Source organism: Rhinichthys klamathensis, unplaced genomic scaffold (genome assembly GCF_029890125.1).
Source record: "Rhinichthys klamathensis goyatoka isolate OS25496 unplaced genomic scaffold, OSU_Roscu_1.1 h1tg000240l_1, whole genome shotgun sequence".
In the NCBI taxonomy this organism is placed as follows: domain Eukaryota; kingdom Metazoa; phylum Chordata; class Actinopteri; order Cypriniformes; family Leuciscidae; genus Rhinichthys; species Rhinichthys klamathensis.
Genome location: NW_026606762.1, coordinates 453,448 through 476,770, shown reverse-complemented (window position 1 = coordinate 476,770; position 23,323 = coordinate 453,448). Strand labels below are relative to the sequence as shown.

Sequence of the window (23,323 nt, the reverse complement as noted above, 5' to 3'; positions counted from 1 at the left end):
ACCCCATGTATGGCCCCTTTGTGTGACATGGCACAAGGACAAACATCATCGTTCTGATGACTTCAATAAACACCAGTATTGCAAAAACTCACTATTGTAACTAGATTTTAACATGCTATGAAGAAAATGTGTGTGGTTGCAAGGGTGCTCTGGGGGTCATTGACAGATCTGTTCATTTACTAAGAAAAACATAGAAATATACAATGACCTGAATACACCTCTTCTCTTTAATTTAAGGGAAAAAATCAGTAAATCAGGAAAAAAGTCTAAAATATCAGGGTTGTCCTGATATAATAAAGTCGGAATCATTAGAAGAATAGAATTCTTCAGTTAAAAAAATGTTTTAAAGATTTAATAAAGTTTTTTTTCCCTTAAACAATTGGTATGTTATCAAAACTTCTTCACTTTTTTATTAATATTTGAAAATGCTAAATCAAGGTTGTGTGGAGAAGAAAACATGAACCAAGAAATGAAGTAATTATAATTTTTACAGCATTATATATATATATATTTTTTTTTTTTTTAAATAAGGATTAAGATGTGTACATTTACATGAATGCATGGTAAGGAAAATATGTTTTTAGAATTTATATATTTTTTTACACATCACATTTTCATTAAATTTAAACTTTTCTTGTGGTATAAAAGTCTTTCAAAACCATATGAAACCAGCATGAATATATAGAGTACTATAAGTTTCCAAGATCTTCTTAACTTGAACATTGGAGGGGGGAACCTAGGTGGTTGCTCTTTAACCTAAATCAAATATGACCCAAGTCTATATGATATTCTGGTCCATAGATATGCCTCGGGTCTCTATTTCAATGTAAATATTGGATTTTTTAGCTTGTTTCATTATCCAGTAGGTGGAAAGCTGATTGCTCAGAAAAGGAATAGCACACGAGTCCTCAGCAAGCCACACGATTTGAGGTATCATTCGTAACTATAACATAAATGGTGCAGGACAAGGTTTTCACCATGACTAATCAGAGGTCAGAAAACAGCTTTGGGAATCACTTCATGTTTGGCAGACTTCTAAAGGAGGGGCTAGACACTAAACTGAACCACTGTCCCCAAGGCTGACAGCTGACATCACCCGATTCCCTGCCAGAGCACATCTCGTATGCGTGTATGTATGGACTGAGGCCAAGGTTATCACAGCATAACCCAGAGGCAACAATTTGACAGTCTATTAGTAAGTATTCAATGACTGATGAAACAGACATGGTCCGCTTTAAGTTAATGATTCATACTCAACAGAGCTCTCTTCTACTCACTTCCCTCCACACTGAATGCTTGAGAAAGGAAAAGAAAAAAAAACCCTCCTCATTCAGATCTGTAAAAGATAAGCGGGCCTTTCAATCAAAGCCAGTTCCAGTCATTCTGCATCTTAGAGTCAATTATTGACGACTGACTAATTAGTTGTGCCCTTTTAAGCCTTTCTCTTAGTTTGGAGCTGTTTAAATATGCAAGATCAATAGCAGCTCTAATGCCCCACCATCGTCTGTGAACGTGGAGTCCAGCCGCATAGCAGGGCGCATCTATCAAAGAAATTAAGACTTTCACTCAAATTAACATCAACTTTTCTTATTGCATAATCATTTTGGACTGCGATCTGTATCCTATATGAAGCTATATCTCAAAAATCAATTAAAGGTGAACTATGCAGGTTTTTTACCTCAACCAAACAGCTTCGGAGTCATTGGAATGGTTATATTACTCTTTTCGGGTTGAATGGTGGTCGTTTCGCACCCCCCTATCGTATGTGAGCGGAAAAAACACACTTGCAACTTTAAGCCGGCGAGCCGCCGGCCGCAGCATCAGGAAGTGTCGCGTGATATCAGGTCTCGCGATGTAACGAATTGCTTTACGGCAAAAAAAGATCGGATAAAATTCGGATAAAATAAGCACCAAACAGAAATAACCCGGCGCCGTATACATGTGGTGTTCGAGGCGCACATACAATACAGACTGCCGACAGTTAAACAGGGCGCGCAGGGCGCGTGCAGCTCTTAAAGGGGCCACACCTTATTTCAACTCGTTACAGCTTCCATCCCAGAGTCCTGCACGGGTTCGGGTACCCGCGGGTGACCCGCAAATTTTGCTCAAACGGGTGAAAAATATCCAACTGTGTCGGATACGGATGCGGGTCGGGTCGGACACGGGGAAACGCGGGTCTAAACACGGGTTCAAACCAGTCACGTGCAAATGTAAAAATAAATGCATATTTTTAGGAACACATCTACAAAACTATGCCTGCCCTGTATTTCAAGTTGATAAAATATTTGTTTTTAGTTTATTTGAGCCCGCGCCCTCCCATGAGTCTCTAGGCCTAACGTTACATTAACTTTTAAAAAATCACAACCACTCGAACTGCTGAGGAGATTATAAAGTTGTCGACAATACTTCATCGAAACTCAAGACGGTGTATGTAGCGTTTAGGATTCGCATACAACTGGACTTTTCTTTCATTTAAAATTATCACATAGCCTACACTGTTGTTACTGTCTAATTTAAAACTGTTAAGTAGGCCTATGTGTGGTGTGAAATTGTCTGATGTGCTAGACGAAATTGCATTGTTTTGTGATAACGTTAGCCATGTTCTGTATAGGCTATCGGCTTTTTGACAGCTTCGGCTGTTGTCCTTGTCTTAAGGCAAGCCGCCAAAGGCAATACAAATTTGAAAAAAGTGTGTCTATAATGTGATTGGCTAAACTGATTTTATTTCCGGTGCATGTTGGGTCTCGGTTCTATTTTAAGCGGGTCGGGTCGGGTTGCGGATTTCAATTAGTGCTGCTGTCGGAAAACGGGTCGGATGCGGTTTTAAGCACTGCGGGTACGGGCGGGTGCGGATTTACAAAATCGGACCCATGCAGCTCTCTGTTCCATCCTACTGAACAGGTACCAGTGTACAGGGGGAGGGGATCAGGCCGTGAGTGCAGAGCCATCTCTGCGTGAGTGCTATTTACGACAGTACAAGTACTCCACAGCAGCTCTAGGAGTCGCCGTTTGACAAAAACGGAATTCCTGCATAGTGCACCTTTAACATTTAGGGCTCTATCTTGCACCCGGCGCAAATGACTTTGTACACTGACGCATGTATCATTCCTATTTTGCACCCGCGCAAAGCGGACTTTTCCCTCCACAGACACACGTCGGTTAACTAAGAAATACACTTGCGCTCCCCGGGGCGGTTCAGCGCAAAGAGGAGGCGTGTTCCGGCGCAAACTTTCCCTCATGCTATTTTGCTGTTCTATAAAACAATTGCGCCACGGACCAGAAAAAACCTAGTCTAAAGTCAGTGGCGCGTTGCGCGTTGTTCATAATGCTATTTTAAGCGCGCATGCTTGGCCATAATGTAGCGGGTGCACAACGCGCATCCACTTTGATTCTCTCATCAACACAGATGCAGCAGTTTTTATTTTTGCAAATCATACATTATAACAAGGAAAAATATTAACACATGAGGGAAATCATTGAAGATGTAAAAAAATTTTTTTTTTTTTCTCCCACGCCTGTTTAACCGACGCTGATTTGGGTGGGTTTCTCCCATCCCCATACAACGTCACTTCTCTGTCTTTCACGGTCCTGACAAGAACGCCGGTCTCCTCGGCTGTGAACCGCTCCTGGCGCGCGCCTGGTAAATCCGCCGTTATAATAGCAATCCGCCATGCAACACGCGCACCTGCTCTTAAAGGGAATGTGAGATGACGCTCTGATTGGTTTATTTCACGTACGCCCAAACCACACCTATGAATAATGAAGCTACTTCAGACCAACCCCTTTTAGATTTGCGCCAGGCGCAAGAGGCATTTATCCCGCCGGGGAAATAGCAACAGTGCCGAGATCCGCCCACAAAGTTACTTGCGCTTTGCGCTTTGACACTTGCGTTTCAGATCGTTAAAATAGGACCCTTAATGTGAAAATGTCATTGGTGTTAATCATTGAATATCAAATTTACACAAAATTAAAAATGTGTATTATGGAAAGAAGACTAATGTAAAGCAGAAATGTGACGCTCACATTTATAAAGCATTTTACTAAAGATAAGTTAGTAAATAGAGGAAGTGGAGGGGAATAGGATCATGATATGACCTGGGTCAGATTAAAACATGAATTCCAGTGAGCTAACAGCTTTTAAAGTAGATTGAAAACGATTGATTACATATTTTTATATATTATTAATTTATTATATATTGTAACGTACATCCGAGTGTAACGGATTATCAAAATGTAACAAAAACAATTAAGATGGGGACTTGGGTTCTATGCATTGATTGTGGACTGAATTTTGAGACAAACAGAGGCAAATGAATGAAAGCTATTGCCATTTATTAGTTAGGACAAAAAATATGAGGTCAAAACATTTTGTTTTGAAAAATAATTTTAATTTCATGCCGACTTTAATGTTGTGAGCAAGTACACTAACTTTTGAGAAAACTAGTACAATGTTGCATTTTATCCAGCTTTCACAAAGCATTTCAAAACAAACCAACATTTGTTAATAAATAACCCCGAATATTCTCTTAAGGCATGGTCACATTAGAGAAATTCTGAAGGCAAAAATGTCCCTTGTCAATAGTGTAGCGATGTACAGTATGTAGCACAGCTCATGCAGAAGTCACTTTCAAACCAAGCAACTTTCTTTTGGTCAACGTGGCGAATCTGAGCGACTGGAACCTGTTGCAAAATCTGCAAAGGGAAATCTTCTGTTCTCACATGAAATTCCAGATCATGTGGATTCCTATTAAGATTGCTGGATTTCGCTCTCGCACTCACACACAAAAAACACCTAAAAGCAATAATTATGCTAACATTAGCACACAAGTGCCCATACATGTATACATATATGTACGGTATTCATGAGGACATCACCTTCCTTCTAGGTTTCAGAAGGCTAAATGAAGGAACATGGACATGTTGGGTCTGAGCATCAGGTCAGCTCATTCTCTCGCCTCATTTTGGGCCAGCTCTGTTTACCACACATGGGCAGCATAGATGAATTATGGAGAGATACTATTAATTACAGATCTGCCAAGCACTGTGAATTATTCAGTCCTTTGCTTATGTAGGCGTTTATGGCATGCTATAGTTAACATAACTGCCTAACCAAGCATCAGATACCCTCAGGGGTATCTATGCATTTCAGGTCCTCCTTACGCTCGGGCAGGTGCAATACGCTGAATAAAGACACATGGGAGCACATGGGTTTTTCCATTTAGCAGATGGAAAGCAGAGGAACGGGAATGAGGTCACATATGCAACAACACACAGTGGCTTCCAGTCAGTAGTGGCTGTTGTCATGTAAAAAATGGGTCTATTGCGACAATTAGTAAGCTACTTACAGTACCTGCATTGACAATCCTGAAACTACACTGGAAAAGAAGGTAGAACAATTATGTTGCCTTATAAGATGCCTTTAGTTTTTTTCTCTCACGGAAAAGGCAATCCACTGTGACAAACTCTTTAAAAATGTTCATCCCAAGACAGTGGAAGGAATCAAGAAAAATTTTAATTCTAAATGTGTTGTATTCAGGGCTGAATAATAACGATGAAAAACGGTTACAAACTGGACTATTCAACCCAGGCTCGTTGATAAAAAGTGCCTGAGGCGACATTTCTGCAAAATGATACTCCAAAAAATTACTTGTTAATATTGCATCAGTTCAGAAATAAAATGTCCAGTGAGTGTCGCTAAAAGGTTAATGCTCTATCGCGTTCGAAAATAACGTACCACCTACACTAAACCTAACCGAGTGTTAATAAAAGCAAATGTGACATAAAAAGTTAAGTCTTTTATTGTGACTTGTGCTTCACAAGACTCGTACCTGAGTGCTTCGCATCACAAGTGCAATGCTGTACCAGGTGAGCTACCGAGCAAGTTTACTTCCTCAGAAAAGTAAGTGAGACAGTACACAGTGAGACAGTTCAGTAAGGTTTGGAACACAATGATTGTCACAACAGAGAAAGCTGATTCAAGCTTCATGGAAATCAATAGTTTGAAACTTACTTTAGCTTTGGTGCTTTGATCTGAGAGAGACTCCTCAGGCTGCTCCAGTACAAAATCCCGACTGGATTCCATCAAATCTCAGACATCTAGTAGTGGGGAGAGGGAGACAGAGAGACGCCAGATCAGTGTTCAGGTTTAGCTAAATGAAAATGAATACGTCAGCAATAACTCACATAAAGTAGGCTATAGCTTCAGATCAATCCAGTCCAAGCGGAAAAACGGGCCAATGGCTTAATTTGTGCCAAAAACGTTGCTTCTAGCTAATTTTGCAACACTTTATAAGTGAAATCTCCAGTGAGAAGCGCAACAAGAGCATTCAGTTTTATCTGAAACTGATGAACATGAATCTGACAAAGTTTTGTGTTGATTGTTGTACGTATCGCGGCAGTTCGGAAATTAAATGTCCGATGAGTGGCGCTGGTGAGTCTTTGAGATCTTTTATCGTGACTCGTGTTTCACAGGACTGTTTCAAGTGCAATTCTGTACCAGGTTAGAAAAGTACAAACATGGAGCTGGTTATGTGATGTAAACGTTAATATTAAGCCCCGTTCACACTACACGCGACCAAGCTACGCGATACCATTCATTTCAATGGTGAGCGGGCGACTTCCGGCGACACGCGCGACAGCGACCGTTGGCGACTAGATGGGGCGTGTCTGACGACGCGACAGAGTTGAGATCTGTTTAACTTTATGCAAATGCAGAGCGACTTTCGGGAGCGACAACCAATAGGAGTGAAGTCAGTGGAGCGCGTCACTCTTCAGTGCTGAGTCTGACCGAGGCAAGTTGAACGAGAAGGTCGTTTAATAGCAGTCAGAAACTGTCCATTTATTTATAATATATATCCGGTTACATACAGTGGTATTCACCGTACTGACTCCATGCCTGAATGGTTTCGGGAACCCAGATAGAACGGTATTTGCCCGTTTTCTGCAGTTAAATAGCCGCGATGGCAAAGAGCACTCACTGTTTCTCATTCATCTTTAATATTATGCATTTTATGTACTGATTCCATTTATATTTAGACTTTTCCTTCCGAAATATTTGTTTGTAGCGGCAAGAAAACGTATTTTTTGTTGTCTAACATAGAGTAACATCCGTGAATGTCACTCACAAACATTACTAGGCAACCAGTTGTGGGAACGCCCACTAGCGACCTCATCGCCAGCGACTGGCGAATTGCAGCGACAAAGTCGCGTGTAGTGTGAACGGGGCTTTAGTTTATAAATCATGTGGGTTTTGAGTTCATAAGGCGTGAAAATAAGTCTTTATTATTCCATAATCTGCTCCTGTGCTCATAATTTGTGGAAATGAAAAATTAAAGTTGTTGGCGTTTTACCGCCTTTAGTGTTCATTTCAGCTGGAATCTGCAGTGAATTCATTTATGGTGTTTTAGGGTACGCTTACACGACAACGATCTGCTTAAAACGGAGCAAAATTTTACCTTTGTAATATGCACGTGCATGACGTCATCGTCAGATTCGCGTTTTTGTTGTTTACACGGAGACCGTTTTCAAAAACTTGCACTCTGAAACCCGTTTTCAAAAGTTTGCGTTTTTACGCACCCAAAACGCTGTTGTCGTGTAAATGAACGTCCAAAATGCATACAAATGTCCCCTTTTTAATTGAAAACGGTGTCGTGTAAACAGCCCCTTATAGAAATGTAGGTAGAGGCCCTTGTTTCCAATGTGTCTGAAACAAATCAATCACATGCAATTAGTATCAGGCTTTACAAGAGACAGCCAAGGTCTCAGTGCTCCAATAACTTTAGTCATCCAACAGCTGACTAATTGATTAGGCTAGTTTGTAGTTTATATTTTAGTAGCAAGTCTTTAATTACCGTGTTAACAGCTAAACTGTGCGGTAATCTATGTCAAGTCGCATCCTTAAGTTTGTCCTCTTTAAAGCACTGCCGCTACAGCCATAGATGCCATACACATGCAAATGGGTACGTCAACAAGTGCGCAACCGACTTGATTTTGAGAATATGTAGTTGTGTACATCCCCACACTGAACGTCAAACATCAAACACAAAGCAAGCTGCTCCTCTCTATCCACCCGTGAATGGATGATTGTTTACTTGAAGTGTTTTGAGTCACTTATGTGATTACCATGACAGAGAGCAGTCTAGGTCCTTTCAGAGAGCACCAATCTCCATCTTTTCCAAGGGCCACCTCAATTATTCATAGCCTGGTCCTATTTGTGTCTTTGTGCTCTACGAAGCTGTTACTCAGCATGCTAAAACCTTCACACAGCTGAAGCTAGATTGCCAGTTTTATAGGAGAGCATCTTGTGAAATAAATCATAGCCATGTGACATGCAGCGAGGGGTCAAGGTGCACAGCAAATGTGAAGGAGCGCGCATGGATTGGGGTGTAATCAAGTACCACGTCTCATTCACTCTCGAGTGGTATAAAAGAACACATCTCAAGCGCCCAGCCGAACTGTAATGAATGGAAGACGTTGTAAAAGTTCAGACCCGGACATATGTGAAATTGTGTAAGACTGACCTTGAATCGTTTTCATTAAAAGTATCTTTTACATTCGTGAGTTAACTCAAATTAAAGTGCAGAAAATTTAAAAGGACACTCCGACTTTTTGGGACTTTAGCCTATTCACCTTATCCCCCAGAGTTAGATAAGTCCATACATACCTTTTGTATGCTCCGTGGTGTGGAGCAGAGAACGCGTCTCAGGTGCTGCGGTTATCACTCCGCCCAAGTAGCAGTGCTTCGCCTTCAGAGAATATAGTTCCCAGTATTTATACGGTTAAAATATGTCTGTCTCATGTGACTGTTTTTTGTACACTCTGTGACTATACAAATCACAACATGTAAATAGGAAAATGTTTGCGTTATTTTTGTCACTTATTTGGATTAGTATGCTAGCTGCAACCATTTACATCCAGTCTTTTTGCTAAGCTAGGCTAGCGGTGGGTGCGTCAAACAGACTTATAGCACGCACGGAGATGAAAAAGGTATGTATGGACTTATCTAACTCTGGGGGATAAGGTGAATAGGCTAAAGTCCCAAAAAGTCGGAGTGTTCCTTTAAAAGGACACTGCTTTACTCAGTCACAGATCCGTTAATGGGTCAAACTACAAGATGACAGAAATATCAGAACCCCTGCGACACTTAAAGGCAGATAATTACCTTTTTTATTTAAAGGGAGATTGTCAAAAAATTGCCATCATGCTCACCTACCTTCATGTTGTTCCAAACCCTGTCCAAGCGTTTGTTTTGTTGTTGTTGTTGTTTTTTCCCCCATACAATAAAAGTGGATAAAGACCAGGAACATCTATGGTCAGCATTTATCACTTTCATTGAAGGGAAAGAGCAGCTTTGACATTATGCTAAATATTTCTTTTTGTGTTTTAGGCAACAGAGAGTCCCATTGGTTTGGAATGACAGGGTGAGTAATTTATTACAGAAATTAAGGTAACACTTTACATGAAGGTCTCATTTATAAACATTAAGATAATAATGCATTAACTAACATGAACTATCAATGAGCAATATATTTTTAAAGCATTTATTGACCTTTGTTAATGTTATTTAATAAGCATTCGGGTTAACTTTTGTTCCCTCATTTCCCATTTTAATAGTTTTCCACGGTTTTTCAAGTATGGAGGCGCTTGAAGCATTCAGTTGCGCTCTAGGCGGTGGGACTAATATCTGTTAAGTCTAAGTCTGTGGCAAAACTCAAGTGTTTTCCGCATATCATTCAGATCAAAAAAGGTCAAAAGCACTTGTCAGAGACACGAAACTCCTTTTAGCTTTAGGTAAGTGCCTATTACCAACATAGTCCAATCAGAATTAAATTAAAACACCATTCGACCGGACCTAATACAGGTTATATATATAGACTATATGTGTTTGCGCACGTGTTATCAGGAAGCAACGTAATACGCACATGATGACAGGAAGTGAGGGCGTTGCGTAAATCAAGTTACCCCTCTCACTTCTGCTAGTTTTACTGAGATATCGTATCTTGTGCAAATTGGCCATTATTATCACAGACGTCCTGTGGTAAAATTGCATTACTCCATCTACCCTTGTTAAACTAATCCCGTCCGAATAGGGCTAAAGAGAGCAAGGAAGGAGACAGGATAGGACAGGAGCAAGGGGAGGAGGGATGTGATCAGAAAATGGACCAGCCAGATTCAAACTTGGGTTGCACACATAATCACCACTGTGTCAGGGCCTGTGCACTTCCTGCTGGGCCAAGACTGCAATGAAACACAACACAATACTAAATTAAACTGAACTAAAACATTTCCACCGTTGAAAACTAACTAAAGCTACTGATAATGCATCTCTGCATTATATTAGGTATTTATATATTATACCTCATAAATAAACAAACTGTTAAATGTGACTATTATTGACTGTAGTCAACTAAGTTAAAGGGTTAGTTCACCCCAAAATGAAAATTCTGTCAGTAATTACTCATCCTCATGTTGTTCCAACCCCGTAAGACTTTCGCTCATCTTCGGAACACAAATTAAGATATTTTTTATTAAATCTGAGAGCTGGATCACTCCTCCATAGGCCTCTTAAGGGATCGAAACTTGCCGGCCCAGAAAAGTTAAAATCGTTAAAATAGTCCGAGTGACTACAGTGGCTCAATTTTAAGTTTATCAAGCGACGAGAATACTTTTTCTGCACAAAAAACATACAAAAATAATGACTTTACTTTATTCAACTATTCATTTCCTTCTCTGTGGGCCGCGAGATTTCACTCGGACTATTTAAACGATGTCTTAAACTTTTCTGGGCCGGCAAGTTTCGATCCCTTTAGAAGCCAATGGAGGAGTGATCCAGCTCTCAGATTTAATCAAAAATATCTTCATTTGTGTTCCGAAGATGAACGAAAGTCTTATGGGGTTTGGAACAACATGAGGGTGAGTAATTACTGACAGAATTTTAATTTTGGGGTGAACTATCCCTTTAAGCCAGGTGCACACTGTACGATTTATAATAGTCCTTTACGACTGTTGCTTGTCAGACTGTACGAACATGATCCCCGCTGTAAGCCATGTCACACTGTGGGTGTGTGGTACGGCAGTCGAGATGTGTTCAAAACGGACTCACGCAAGAAGACTCATCCGGTGTTTACATTATCAATCTGTGACATGTTCGGTAACTGTGAGACTGCGGCTAGCAAACAAAGTGTTAATTTAGTGTTAATTTTGATCATGGCTAAGGCTAATGGTTAGAGAGAGTCGGACTTGTAACCCGAAGGTCACAGGTTTGATTCTCAACACTGGCAGGGGAAATGAACAGCGCTCTCTTCCAGCAATACCCACGGCTGAGCTGCCCCTGAGCAAGGCAACCAACCCCCAATCGCTCCCCGGGAACCGCAGCAAATAGCTGCCCACTGCTCCGGGTGTGTGTGTCCACGGTTTGCAGTGTGTGTGTTCACTGATCACTGCTCCTAATGGGTGAACAGTAAATTAAATGGGTTAAAAGCAGGGGGAAAATTCCAAGTATTGGTTACCATACTTGGCCCTCACGTCACTTCAATTGACATAAATTCCCATAATCGATCGTTAAAATTAACAATCAAATAATAGATTAATTGTTAACCTTAACCTCTCAAATATGAAGCAGGGGCACTACTAAGTTATCATGTTACTCAGCAACTAACACAAAATAAATAGGTGTCATTTTAAAGCTTAGAAGCTTATATGACCATATGGCCATAAGTGCTATTAAATTTGCTGACATATTAGAATTGCTCGTTTTTCATAGCATGAAAAAATAACTGCTTTATTGCTTTATTTCAAAATGTGAACTGTAAAATTATAGTAATCATAGTTGAAAACGTCTCAACTAGCAGATTACAACAAGCATATTTGTTTCAGTTAGAGACCAAACTATACCAAGTATTAGTGTGAAATAAACAGTGTAGACAATATGCATGTGATGCTTTTGTGCCACGCTTTGGTTTGTAGCTTCCCAAAATAGCATAGTAGATCGCATATCTTTATTTAGAACAGGTGGTCTCGAACGAGTCTAAAAACAACAAGACGATGCTTAGATCACGGAGTGAAATGACATGCTGCTTGGCTAAAGCTACAGGACTGCCGGGATCTGATCGCGGCGAGAACATTTTCCAGAGCAATTTGAAAGTTCAACCAATGGAAACTGGATCTCGGGTATGGTAGGTGGGTATAGTGGGTAGGGACGATGTGTGGAGACCAACTGGGGACTGTGTTACGGCTGAAGTGCGCTTGGATTGGTTTGATCACTCAGATTGAGAGGTCTTGATTAAGCATGCACAATAGAATAGGATCACACAGTTGAAACAGCACTGGAAGATCATCACTCATCAACCAGGATATTATTACTTGTTTATTCTAAGTACATTTATTGTGGCGTTTACACTTGCAAGTAGTTCTTGTGTTCAGTAAAATCACTTGTTTGGAGGGTTTTTTAGACCATTGGTTAATTATGTTTCAAAATAAACAGCTAGCCTACCTAAGCTAGCCAGCTAGCCTTCCATTGCACGGTTTGAAGACATTAATACACAGAATATCTACGGCGCGCTTGCTTCATTTTTCCATGCACCTTAAAACTACGCACTCTAATGATACCCTCACTTAAAACAACCATCAAGTTTTATCGATTAAATTATCGACAATTACTCGATCGTCGATTAATCGTTAGCATCCCTAGTTTGGAGCAAGTGATGGTTTGTTGTTGTCTCACTAATTGCATCATCAGATTCTGTGCTCCTATTGGTTTTTGATTCAACGGTTGTCGTAGGAGAAAGTGACACTGCAGGACTGCGCCTCAAAACTTCTGACACTGCCAGAATTTCGTTGGAGGTCAAATTTTATCGCAATTGTCATTAATCGGCTATCGGCGAAAATTTCAAACTAGCAATCAAAGACTTCAGATTTTGGCCAAGGATTAGAGGAATCTTTTAGGATTCTCAAAATTTGTGGCCAAAATCATACAGTGTGAACCTGGCATTACTTAATACTGATAATAAACTGCACAACACACAATTAAGCAGAGTGGCCCTGACATGGCTCCTCTCATCTTACCAAACACTGTGTATATATCTTCATTAGTGTGCTCTGATCAGAGCAGTCAAGTACACAACACAGAAGCAAGGATTAGAGATGCTTTTTACACAAAGACAATCAAGGCCAACTCGACTGCTCCGTTAAAAGATAAATGATTTTGAAAGTGTGTTAGAGTACACATTCAAATTGGCTTGACATTAAAGAGTCAATTAATATAAAAAAACACAATTTTTTTAGTTATTTACTTATTAGTTTATTTATTTCGAGGATAACTATTTCCATGAAACTGTAATCTAAAAATTTCTGATTAAAAGCATTACCGTGCGGTGATTTTATAAAGCAAGCATGTTAATCGTTCTGCTAGAAGAGGTTTGATTGAATGGTTTCATTAGTATGCAAGCAATTAATGAACTGTCTGCTTTGCATAAGACAATGGCTTCACGGCAATGTAAAAAAAAAACGAACTGTAATTACTGAACAATTATACAGCGATCCCAATATAGCGCTAATTTTCACTAGCACATAGGGACATTTTTTTGTTGTGTATGCGAGTGTATTGTTCTCATATAGTACGGTTTAAAGATTATGTTGCACACCACTGCATACAAATTACTTCAAAAAGATGTTAACCTGACACACTATCGTGATCTATCATGAAGAATGTTTCCATCTTATTGTAGAAATTATGAATGTTTACATTAGCAAAATTAAAATTTAGTTTCTTATTATTTTTTCTATTCAAAAACTATTGTATGCAATAAATAAAAATGATTTTACTTTAAAAAACATTTTTGTAGAATTATTTTTTATTATATTAGCTAATTCCACAAAATTCAGCATTACAGATCTTCAAGCACAGATTACTTATTCTCAAGCACAGAGAGAACAAATCATTTAACCATTGACAGACAACGTTTTATTTCACTTCATGTAACTTAAATTCTTATTCCAATGTCTCTCCTCTTGGTTGCCATCTTAAGGGAAGAGTTTAGCATCCTCGTGAACTGCTGACTCATGTTATAGAGTTAAATGAACAGGCGTTTTTATTCATTCAAATTGTATGTCTTTCTCTTCTTGACTTTAAGAAATGTCAGTGTTTATTTTTAAGGAAAAAACACAAATATCATTTGAGGTATTTAAATTCTTTAATCCCTTTTCTTAGCCAAACTACATTCAAACTTGTCTTTGGTTTAACAAATGAAGGTGAACAGTAAATGAAGATACATATAGCATATGCTTACAAAAGCATCATGTGAAACAGAAAACAGCTTGATAATTGTGAGGAAGTAACAGTCACACTGTTTTTGTTCTGTATAAATCCCGCTTTACAATTTAGAAATGTCCTGTATTCATTAAAATGCCATTTGTGTTTTTTTAACAAATGTTCTTTAAAGAAAAAAAGAAATACACATCTTCTCACAAACCATTAATTCACGAAACGGCTGTAAAAAAAAAATCATTTTCTCCACGAATCTCATCAGTATGCAAGCGAATAATGAAACGTCTGCTCTGCATAATTAAGATGAAGGCTTAACGGCGATGTAAAGAAGAAAAAAAAGAAAAGGAATTGCTATTAGCAAAAAAAAAAAAAAAAAAAATCTCCCAATTACATCACGCTAATATTCATGACCCAAACGAAATCATATCTTAAAGCAAAAATTTCCAGGCGAATGAAATGAATGTGGATAATGATCTCGTCGCTTTAATTAACAATGGCTCTCAGAATCTCAGAGCAGGAGACCTGCCGAGACAGAGCGCCACAGCCATCAGATCGATCTGAAACCAAGGACAAGAGTTCCAGCACCGTACACTCAGCCTCCGAAAACCCTCTCATACCCATCCAGATGCCCACGCACTGCTCCGAGCAGTTGCCAGACTGCCACACGACCTCTGGATCATCAGTCTTAGCAGTCATGTAGTGTACAATGGGCTCTGAAAGCAGTTAAGCACACACTTGGCTGTAAAATTCTGTGGATATATTACAAAAGGGATTGAGAACATCCCCAGGGCAACGAGTAATCCGGGAAAGCGAGCACACCGTCATGCCAACTTCATACCCAATCCAAAGGAAGTAGTTCCAGACACAACATACGGGCAAAATCCTGAAGTTGTCCTGAAGAATCCCAAGAAAAAAAACCATCTGAAGTTTGTTCGCTTTGAAAGGAGGCCTTGCGATGAACATAGAAAAACGATCATCACTTCTCCAGTCAACTGTACCAAAAACAAAATACAGACAATTTTTTCCTCCTACCACACACCCTCCCTCTTCTTGTACAACAGTGTGTCACGATCAAGTATGCAAAACAGGCCAGTGATTGCGAGGAGCCAAACGCAAAAGGTAATAATGAATGTAATTAGCGAGATTGCAGACAGCAGGGAATGCCCGACGACAACGACGGCGATGGTCCCCGCTCTCAGCATCGCTGTGCTGGCCGAGGCAGCATTGGCATTCCTGGGTGCCGGAGGAGCCCGTGCTCTCACATACTTACGTACTCATGCATTTACATTTCCTCATGAAGCTTCTCTCTACGTCCCTCTCTCTCTCCCTCTCTCTAGCTAAGCTGCAGTACGCAGCCAACATCACGAATGACTCCGCAGACACTCCTGTGGGGAAAGAAGCAAAGCTGGCAGCTCCTCAGAGGGGCACACACGCCCAGCCAAGTGGGCAGGACGGCACCCAATAGTGTGGGGGGACGGCGGGGAACTTCCAACTTCCCCCTAAATGAGGCTTGTTGACATTTGCATTTCCCTTTCTTTTTGTGTCGTGCTAACACGCTCAATTGTTTTAGAATAGTGCCTTCTGCTACCGCCCTTTTGAAAAGCAATTTATTGTGCCAGTTTCCCCATATCTGCCATCCCCACGTCCCCTCCCCTGTCTCCTAGCCACCAGCTGCCAAGTTTTCTCACTCTTTGACGGTAGATAGCCTGTGAGAATGCACTTTGTGCTTGTTTTCCATGCTTGTCATCTTTGCCAGTTTGGGAAGTAGAACAGAGAGAACGAACAAAAAAAATATATATATACATTTTTTTTCTCTCTGTAACTTATGGGAACACTTTGAGACAGATGCAGGCACTCATACATTATATGCTTCATTTGCATATTCCTGGCATAAGACATTATGCAAATAACAGGCGATTTGCATAATGGATTCCTCTTGTTGCCTCAGAAGCCTTGTGCTCCTTTTTATTTAATAATGAACAAAAAGCTTAAAGATGAGAAAGTGGGAAGAATGTCGCATCGATCCTTGCCTGAGTCGAGTCGTGTGTGTCAGTGTCCCAAAGCACACGCTGCTTCCCAGAAAAATGCAGGGAAATACTTGCCATGAAATGCTGACAGATAAAGCCAATTTGAAACTTGAGCTTCTAGAGTTAGGCTACATTTTCCAATTAAATGGTGTGGTTGAGTATTATGTGCAAAAATAAGACAAGATAATGCGCTGACATGCACATACCCATCTTAATGAGTAAGTGAAATTATGCATGCGAGTATAATGCCATAGACTAATTAATTACAGAGGGGAGACTGAGTTGAGGGGGAAATCACATGATTAAATAATTCAAAACAGCCTTGTGTTTTTAGCATCGTCAGCTCCAAATAGAGCAACACAAAAAAAGACAAGTGAAGATGTAAGTCGTGCGATATTTCATAATTACGCTTCTGATAATTGATTAATCAAATGCGACGACACTGTTAATTCAGTGGTAAATTGCAGAAACGTTTCTAGTGGTGCTCACATAAGACGGAGGATAATTAAGTGCAGATGACAAGTTCAGAACGGCGATTAAAATAAATGGCACACTCGTCTAGTGTTGTTACTGATCAGATGGTTATGGAAAATAGCTTGAATTTGATCAGAAATTAAGACCCAAAAAAATTTAAATCTTTCCGGTCTCCCTGGAAACTTGAGTGGATGAGGAAAAGAGAGTATATAAGCATGATTGAGAGGGGGAAAAAAAGGTGGGAGGTGGTTACGAGGAGGACTTTGATTATTTATAACAAAATGCCATGCAACATTCTCCGCAGGGATCAGATGGCAAACGTCAACTGCGATCAGCTATAGTCCAATAAGGAGCATCCTTTCCAGCGTACAGAGGAGCAGGGAAACTGCTCACCTCAGATGCTGGGCTGCAGGGCTTTGAGCACCTCCATGGAGTGAAGGGCAAAGTAGACAAGCGGGCGATGCCAGGGTAATGGTGCAGTGGGGCGGGCAGCGGGGTAGCCAGCCTACGACAGATGTTGCGAGCAATTCATCAGCTCTTAGAATCAATTAACCCGTATGTTAATTAATGTCAGGCTTATGGAACAAAGTTGGGGGGGGGGGGTGCTGGCAGAGCTGAAAGCGATGGAGGGGAGGGTGCGAAAAGACAAGACGAGGATAGGGGATGGGCGAGCGCGAGAAACAAGCTGCGAATGCGGATTGTGGCAGGGAAAAGCTGGCACGGTGCCATCCACTCAGTGGCAGCACCAAGGCAGGCTGGCGTTCGCTGTGGGGGGGAGGCGGGTAGACACAAGAAAAATACATGAAGACCCATGCCATTTGGTACATTTTGGCAAGAGAGAGCGGTCATTTTTAAGCTGCGTGTATACAACTAATATTTAAAGTAGGATTGCTGGTGGGGGTTCTTGAGTACAAGGCTAAACCTTAACTCAAAGCGAACAGGAAAAGGAGGGGAATACCATCTGCTGCTCGTGATTGCGGAACATCGGTGATGTTCAGAGCGGAATTTAAGAATGTGAAGAAGTCGATAATGCCTGCCTGGCATCGGAGTGGGAAAGACAACACAAGCGGCGTAAACTTGCATGCCATCGTAATGGACACCAATGGCAGTCGAGTAAAACCGCACTAACCCACGGGAAAGGTAAAGCGTATCCACACTTTTATGGACAAAATGGCAATGGTGGCGCTGTCCACTGAAAGGCATTGGAGGCGGGGCAAGAGGAAGCGCCTCCCTCTCTCTTCCTCGCTTTCTTCTCTCCTACTGCGCATTTCCCTGTGCCAAGCAGGCAGTCTGCCAGCCAGGCAGCATATGCCATGCCAACTTCCTTGCTGGCAACCATACTGCAGACACCGGGTGGATACATGTGGCACATTTGAACATTTACAGAACCGCGGCGATGTGTTTCCTGGAGATGCCAAGGTGATTTTGTTAAACACGATGCCAGGATCTTTGCAGTGGCATCTGTTGCGGAATGAGGGACAAGGTGAACATGTACGTACCCGATGCGGCTCGGTTGGCAAAGATAACTGGAATCAAGAACAAACAAAGACAACGGTGGTGCTTTTGTCGACTAATTAAACAGAAAAGTTTGCGCAGCTAATTAGCGTGACGGATTCAGTAAGGCAACGAGGCGGCTGTAAATGAAAACAAATTGGCGCAAGAAAAACAAGACTAAAATAAAACTAAAGCAGCAAGCTGTTATACAAAAAGGGGAGGTGTTTGTGTTTTTTGTGCCAACCCCGCACCCCCCTTTAGTATTTAATTTTGCTCTATATAAACCACCACTTCTTGTCAACCGCCTGCCAACCAATGCAAGGAAGAATGTCTACCACGGGCAATGCGGCGTCAGATGCTGCCAATCTGCCAATCGCCTTTCAACACGAGAGGACCTGGGGGACGGTGCCAATGGCAGAACAGCAGCTGTTTAGAAAAGCTAAACACAAAAAAGGGGCAAGAAAGAGAATCAGCAAACATGAGGATGCATACTAATGAGCCAGCACATAAAATTATAATCAACTAACCAGATGGGGTTTAATTAATGCATTTTCTCTTAATGATGCACTAATCGTTTTAATTCGTTCAACGAAGAAGAAAAGAATTCCCCCGCTTTGTGGACTTTTTCAGGTGCGGCTCGATATCGACATTTTGATATTTTTAAAAAGCAAAACCAGAAGAGGAAATACAAGAAGTATGAAACTCCACTTCAGCAGCAAGCAAGGCTATGCCAGAGAGGGAAGGAGGAGGCAGGCATTTGCGATTTATCTACATTCACAGCAATCACCAGGGAGATGAATGGCTAAGACTGTAGATTCTTTACGCCATCAACCAGTATGGGAGACAAGAGACAAGGGGGGTGCCACCCACAACAGCCAAGCAGGAACCTGATGGAGGGGGCACAGAATCACACTATCAGACTCTTTGGGGAGGCGGTAACCTCCAGACCAGCCCGCCTGTAACTCGGCCAAATGGGGCAGGGGGGCTGTGGGAACGTTTTCGGCAGCCCCCACTTTTTTTTGCATGCCCCCTATTTGCCACCCAATCAAGAAATGGGCAAACTCCTCCTGTTCGTTTTGTTTATGTTGTATATAATCGACCACAGAAGTAGTAGACCTTTCTGAGTGCTGGTACCTGCAGGGTTTGGAGGAGGAACGTCGCCCTGGTTCCGCAAAGACGATGGGCATCGGGCACACAGCCAACTACGGGCGGCGGTGCAACCAGCGAGAACGGATGATTTGCCTAAGTTCGTTTTCACTGATTAAAATGCACGGCGAAAATTAAATCGGCAATTAGCGTGGGGGAAGGAGGCTCATCAGCGTGCGCTAATTACGAGTGGATACTCCAAACTTTTACTTCCAGTTCTCATGCCTCTCGATTTTTGTTGGACAAAGGGGCACGGTTGTGGAATATGAATAATTGAAGAAGTCATCCAAAGGGAGGGATTATAAGATCTTTGTGCTTTCCTACACTGCCTTGGCACAACCACCAAGATGACAGAACCAAGGCTGCCACCAGGAAGGATAGGCTGGGCAATGGTGGCATCTTTTGGGGCATCGTCAGCGCGATCGATTAAGTATTTGTCGCACATGCGATTAGTGCTTTAATTCATAATTCTTGTTGTGTGTGTATTTTTTTTTAATTGTCGCCGCGGAACACGTGTGGATATAATCGTTTGGAGCTAATGAGGTTTGGATGATCTGTCTTTTATTTTAATTCCACAGGGGAAGTTAATTGCGTCTCGTCCTCATTATACAAATGGATTACAAAAAAAAGGAGAAAAAAAAACTGGCTGGCAGAAACAAGGAGGGAGAGGGGGGAGAGGGAGAGGCAGAAGGAAAAGAAAGGGAGAATATTTTCCTTCTTTGTGAGCCAACATACACATAATACCACATGCAAACAAGCAGAGAAAAGCAACTGCAATGCTTGGCTATGCTAGTCTCTCCCAAGTCCTCCCCAGGAAAACCCAGCATGTCTCTCCTCTCTCCCTGCTCACTGCAGCCAAATCCTTCAAATGCCAAGGACCTCTGCTTTCCCTGGATGTGGATATTACAAAACATGGGCGATACAAACGCTGCATGGGATTAAATTTCTGCCGATTGGATATTACCGTCATTATTAAAATGGTTAGTTTTCTGCTGTTATTAGTGTTGAGCTTTGTTATAGAGGTGGCGTTTGCGGGCGAAGCGAAATGGAGAGGAGACAACAAGAGAGCCTATGGCAGGGCACCTGCTAATGTCCTCAGCGCTTAATCATCGTACAGCAGAATGGTTTTATGCATATTTCATTTGCATATCATTAAATCGCTAAGGCACACTGGCAACTGGCAGCGGAGAACAGGGAGTGGGGAAATGAGGAGCACAAAGTGTTAAAAAAAAGAAAGCGACTCATTATGCGATGGCAATCTTCAAAGCTGTGTGCCTGCTTTCCGGCATCCTGCCAATTCATTTTAATTCAACGTTAATTAAAAAAAAAAAAAAAAAAAGAGGAGGAGGAGGGGCTCGCTCAGCCTGTCATATGCGGATTAATTGAGCGTCTTCCAAGGAACAAGAGTACTGTTTATGTGCCGGGTGAATGCGGATACGTCTGTTTGTAATCACCGGAATTATATATTTGTTTGTTTGTTTTTTACGAAAGAAGGCCAAAACATGCCCCTTTTACACAGAAAGGAAATACTTGTACTTAAAATGTGTAATGTTATCTTGTACATTGCTATTTACAGGCACACTTTTTAATATCATGTATTTTTAGGAGCTCTGGGGCATTTTGTTGCTATTGTGAAACATCAAATATGTTGGATACAGAAGTGGGAATGTGAGAAGTTGGCACCGGGCACCAACGAGATCAGGAGGCGGGGGACTGGCAACTCGGGGTTGGGAGGAAAGCGTGGGAATTGCTGGGGGCATTCTGTCACAAGATTTCGTCTTGTATGAAACAAATCCAACACTTGCTCACATCTGCCCCCTCTGCCAACCACCCATCAAGCAATCTATGCGCATAATTAATATGCTTGCCGAGACTATGATTGCCTGTATTAAATCACTGGGCAAAATTGATCCTTTTGTTTCTCGTTAAATGTGCTCGCTGTCATTATGTCCTGTGGAAAGAATAGATGAAACAGCTGCTTTACACATATGCACATTTACACAAACACGTGAATGTAAACAAACGTATACACACTTAATTAAGAGGAAGAGACTGTCAATGCAAGAAAACGAAAGCATGATTCGGCATGGTTTATGAACCACTTTTTCAACAACAACAAAAAATCTATAATATAAGTCATATAAAGAGTAAATACATTTATATATATTTTTTAAATTCAGAGCCAAACAGAAGCCATAACTATAAAAGTATTTTTTAAATAAATTGTAAAAAAAATTTTTATCAAATGTATTTTCATGTGGCGCAGGATAAAAAAAAAAAAAGTGTATTAAAAAATATTTACATCCATATTTAGATTACATTACGTTCTTCGCTAAACTAGCTTATGTAATAGCAAACGGCAAAAAAAGGCGCCCGTCCTGCCCACGTCTCACCTGCTAAGTGCCCTTGGGTGGTTCTTAGCATATGCAAATGCTGAGAGGATGCAGAATGGCGCAATTAGCCATGTTTATGAAAGCTTTAATGAAAGCTGTAGGGCAAAGGGGCAGCAGCCTGGCAGAAAGAGCCCGCTCGTAGCGGGTATCTGCCTGGCGCTTTTGAGCCATGATACATGCAGATGTCGCTGTAGTTCTTCCAAAAGCTTGCACGAACGAAAAAAAAGGGGGGGGGGGGGGTGGTAACGAGGGCCTCGTTTGGAATCACACACACAATTCTACCATATGTTTTTAGAGACGCGCATGTGTGTCGGAATGGGGGAAAGGCATGGCCGTGGGGGCAAGTGAAGTTAAGATGGGGGTGAGGGGGAAGTTAAACTGGAGATCTTTGCATGGAACAATGTGGACGAAAATAACATTATTCATGCAACGCCTAAGTAAAGTACAACTGACACAGTGTCTGTGTTCTGCTCTGCATGTCACATGGAGCAGACATTATGCAAAGTGCCCTCATTAATATGCATAAGCAGCCTCTTTATTATGCAGACCTGCACTAAAGCAATATTGTTTGGAGCTGCAGATATGCTCTTGTTACAGTAGGCGAACGTAATCTTTCTCAGAGCAAACAGACTCCCATTTTTTCCCTCTCCGACCACTTTCAAAATATTTAATTATCTGCTGCTCTGATTAAAAAAGAAAAACACAAGAAATTCAAGTGCAAGCAGGCAGAGTGTTTATGCTCCAGACGTCTCCCATTCAAAGTGCCACTATATTATGACAGCTAGCAAAAGCAGAGTGGCACACCAACCATCTCGAGCAGTATCATCTCTGTTTTAGATGTATCCTGACAAATAACATCAAATTGGTTCTTGGGACAGTGTAATAAATTAGGCAATTATACAGTGCAGAGTGGGAAACAAATGGCATTTTGCAAAGTCCAGTGCTCAATTTGTGATCATCTCATTGGGTCGTGCCCATCAGTAACATAGGCTATGGTCAGGTTCCCATCTTTTTGAGACTGAACCGACACTGAAGGGTCATACTAACCAACTCAAGTGCTTCCGAAATGGCAGCGTGAGCCAGAGGCAGGATTGCTGGGAGCAGGTAACTGGGTTTTTCCCACCAACCAATGGCAAAACCCAGTTACCTGCTCCCAACAATCCTGCCTCTGGCTCACTCTGCCCTTTCGGAAGCTCTTGACCTTGTCAGGCACAGTAGTGCTATGTTCTCCTTATCTACAGAGCTGACAGATCTCTCAGCAAGAGACCATGTATCATTCCCTGTGAGGTTAAAACAGACTAATATATAAAACTCTGGACATTTATGATTTTAAACGGGCTTGGAAGGGGTTTAGCAACACCAACTTAAGCAACATGTTGTATCAGTCAAGCATGAACTCAAAAGTCCTCTGAAATCAGCACTGCCATTGTTTTGGCTTTTACATTGTACTTTTAATTAATAGTTTTTTTTTTATTCATTAATTTTTAAATGGTTCTAGAACTAGTGCAGTTTCAATGTTCAAGGTT

The 23,323-nt window shown here is 41.3% G+C and overlaps 1 protein-coding gene across 1 annotated transcript in view; it reads right to left on the bottom strand.

Annotated features, from left to right (window-relative positions):
- Positions 1-23,323, bottom strand: part of LOC130100351 (polyamine-modulated factor 1-binding protein 1) — a 239,432-nt gene that overhangs the window by 177,025 nt on the left and 39,084 nt on the right. Inside the window, exon 2 of the mRNA XM_056265779.1 lies at positions 6,011-6,096. Coding sequence (XP_056121754.1) covers positions 6,011-6,082 — 72 coding nt within the window. The 5' untranslated portion in view covers positions 6,083-6,096. The remainder of the gene's footprint in view (positions 1-6,010; positions 6,097-23,323) is intronic.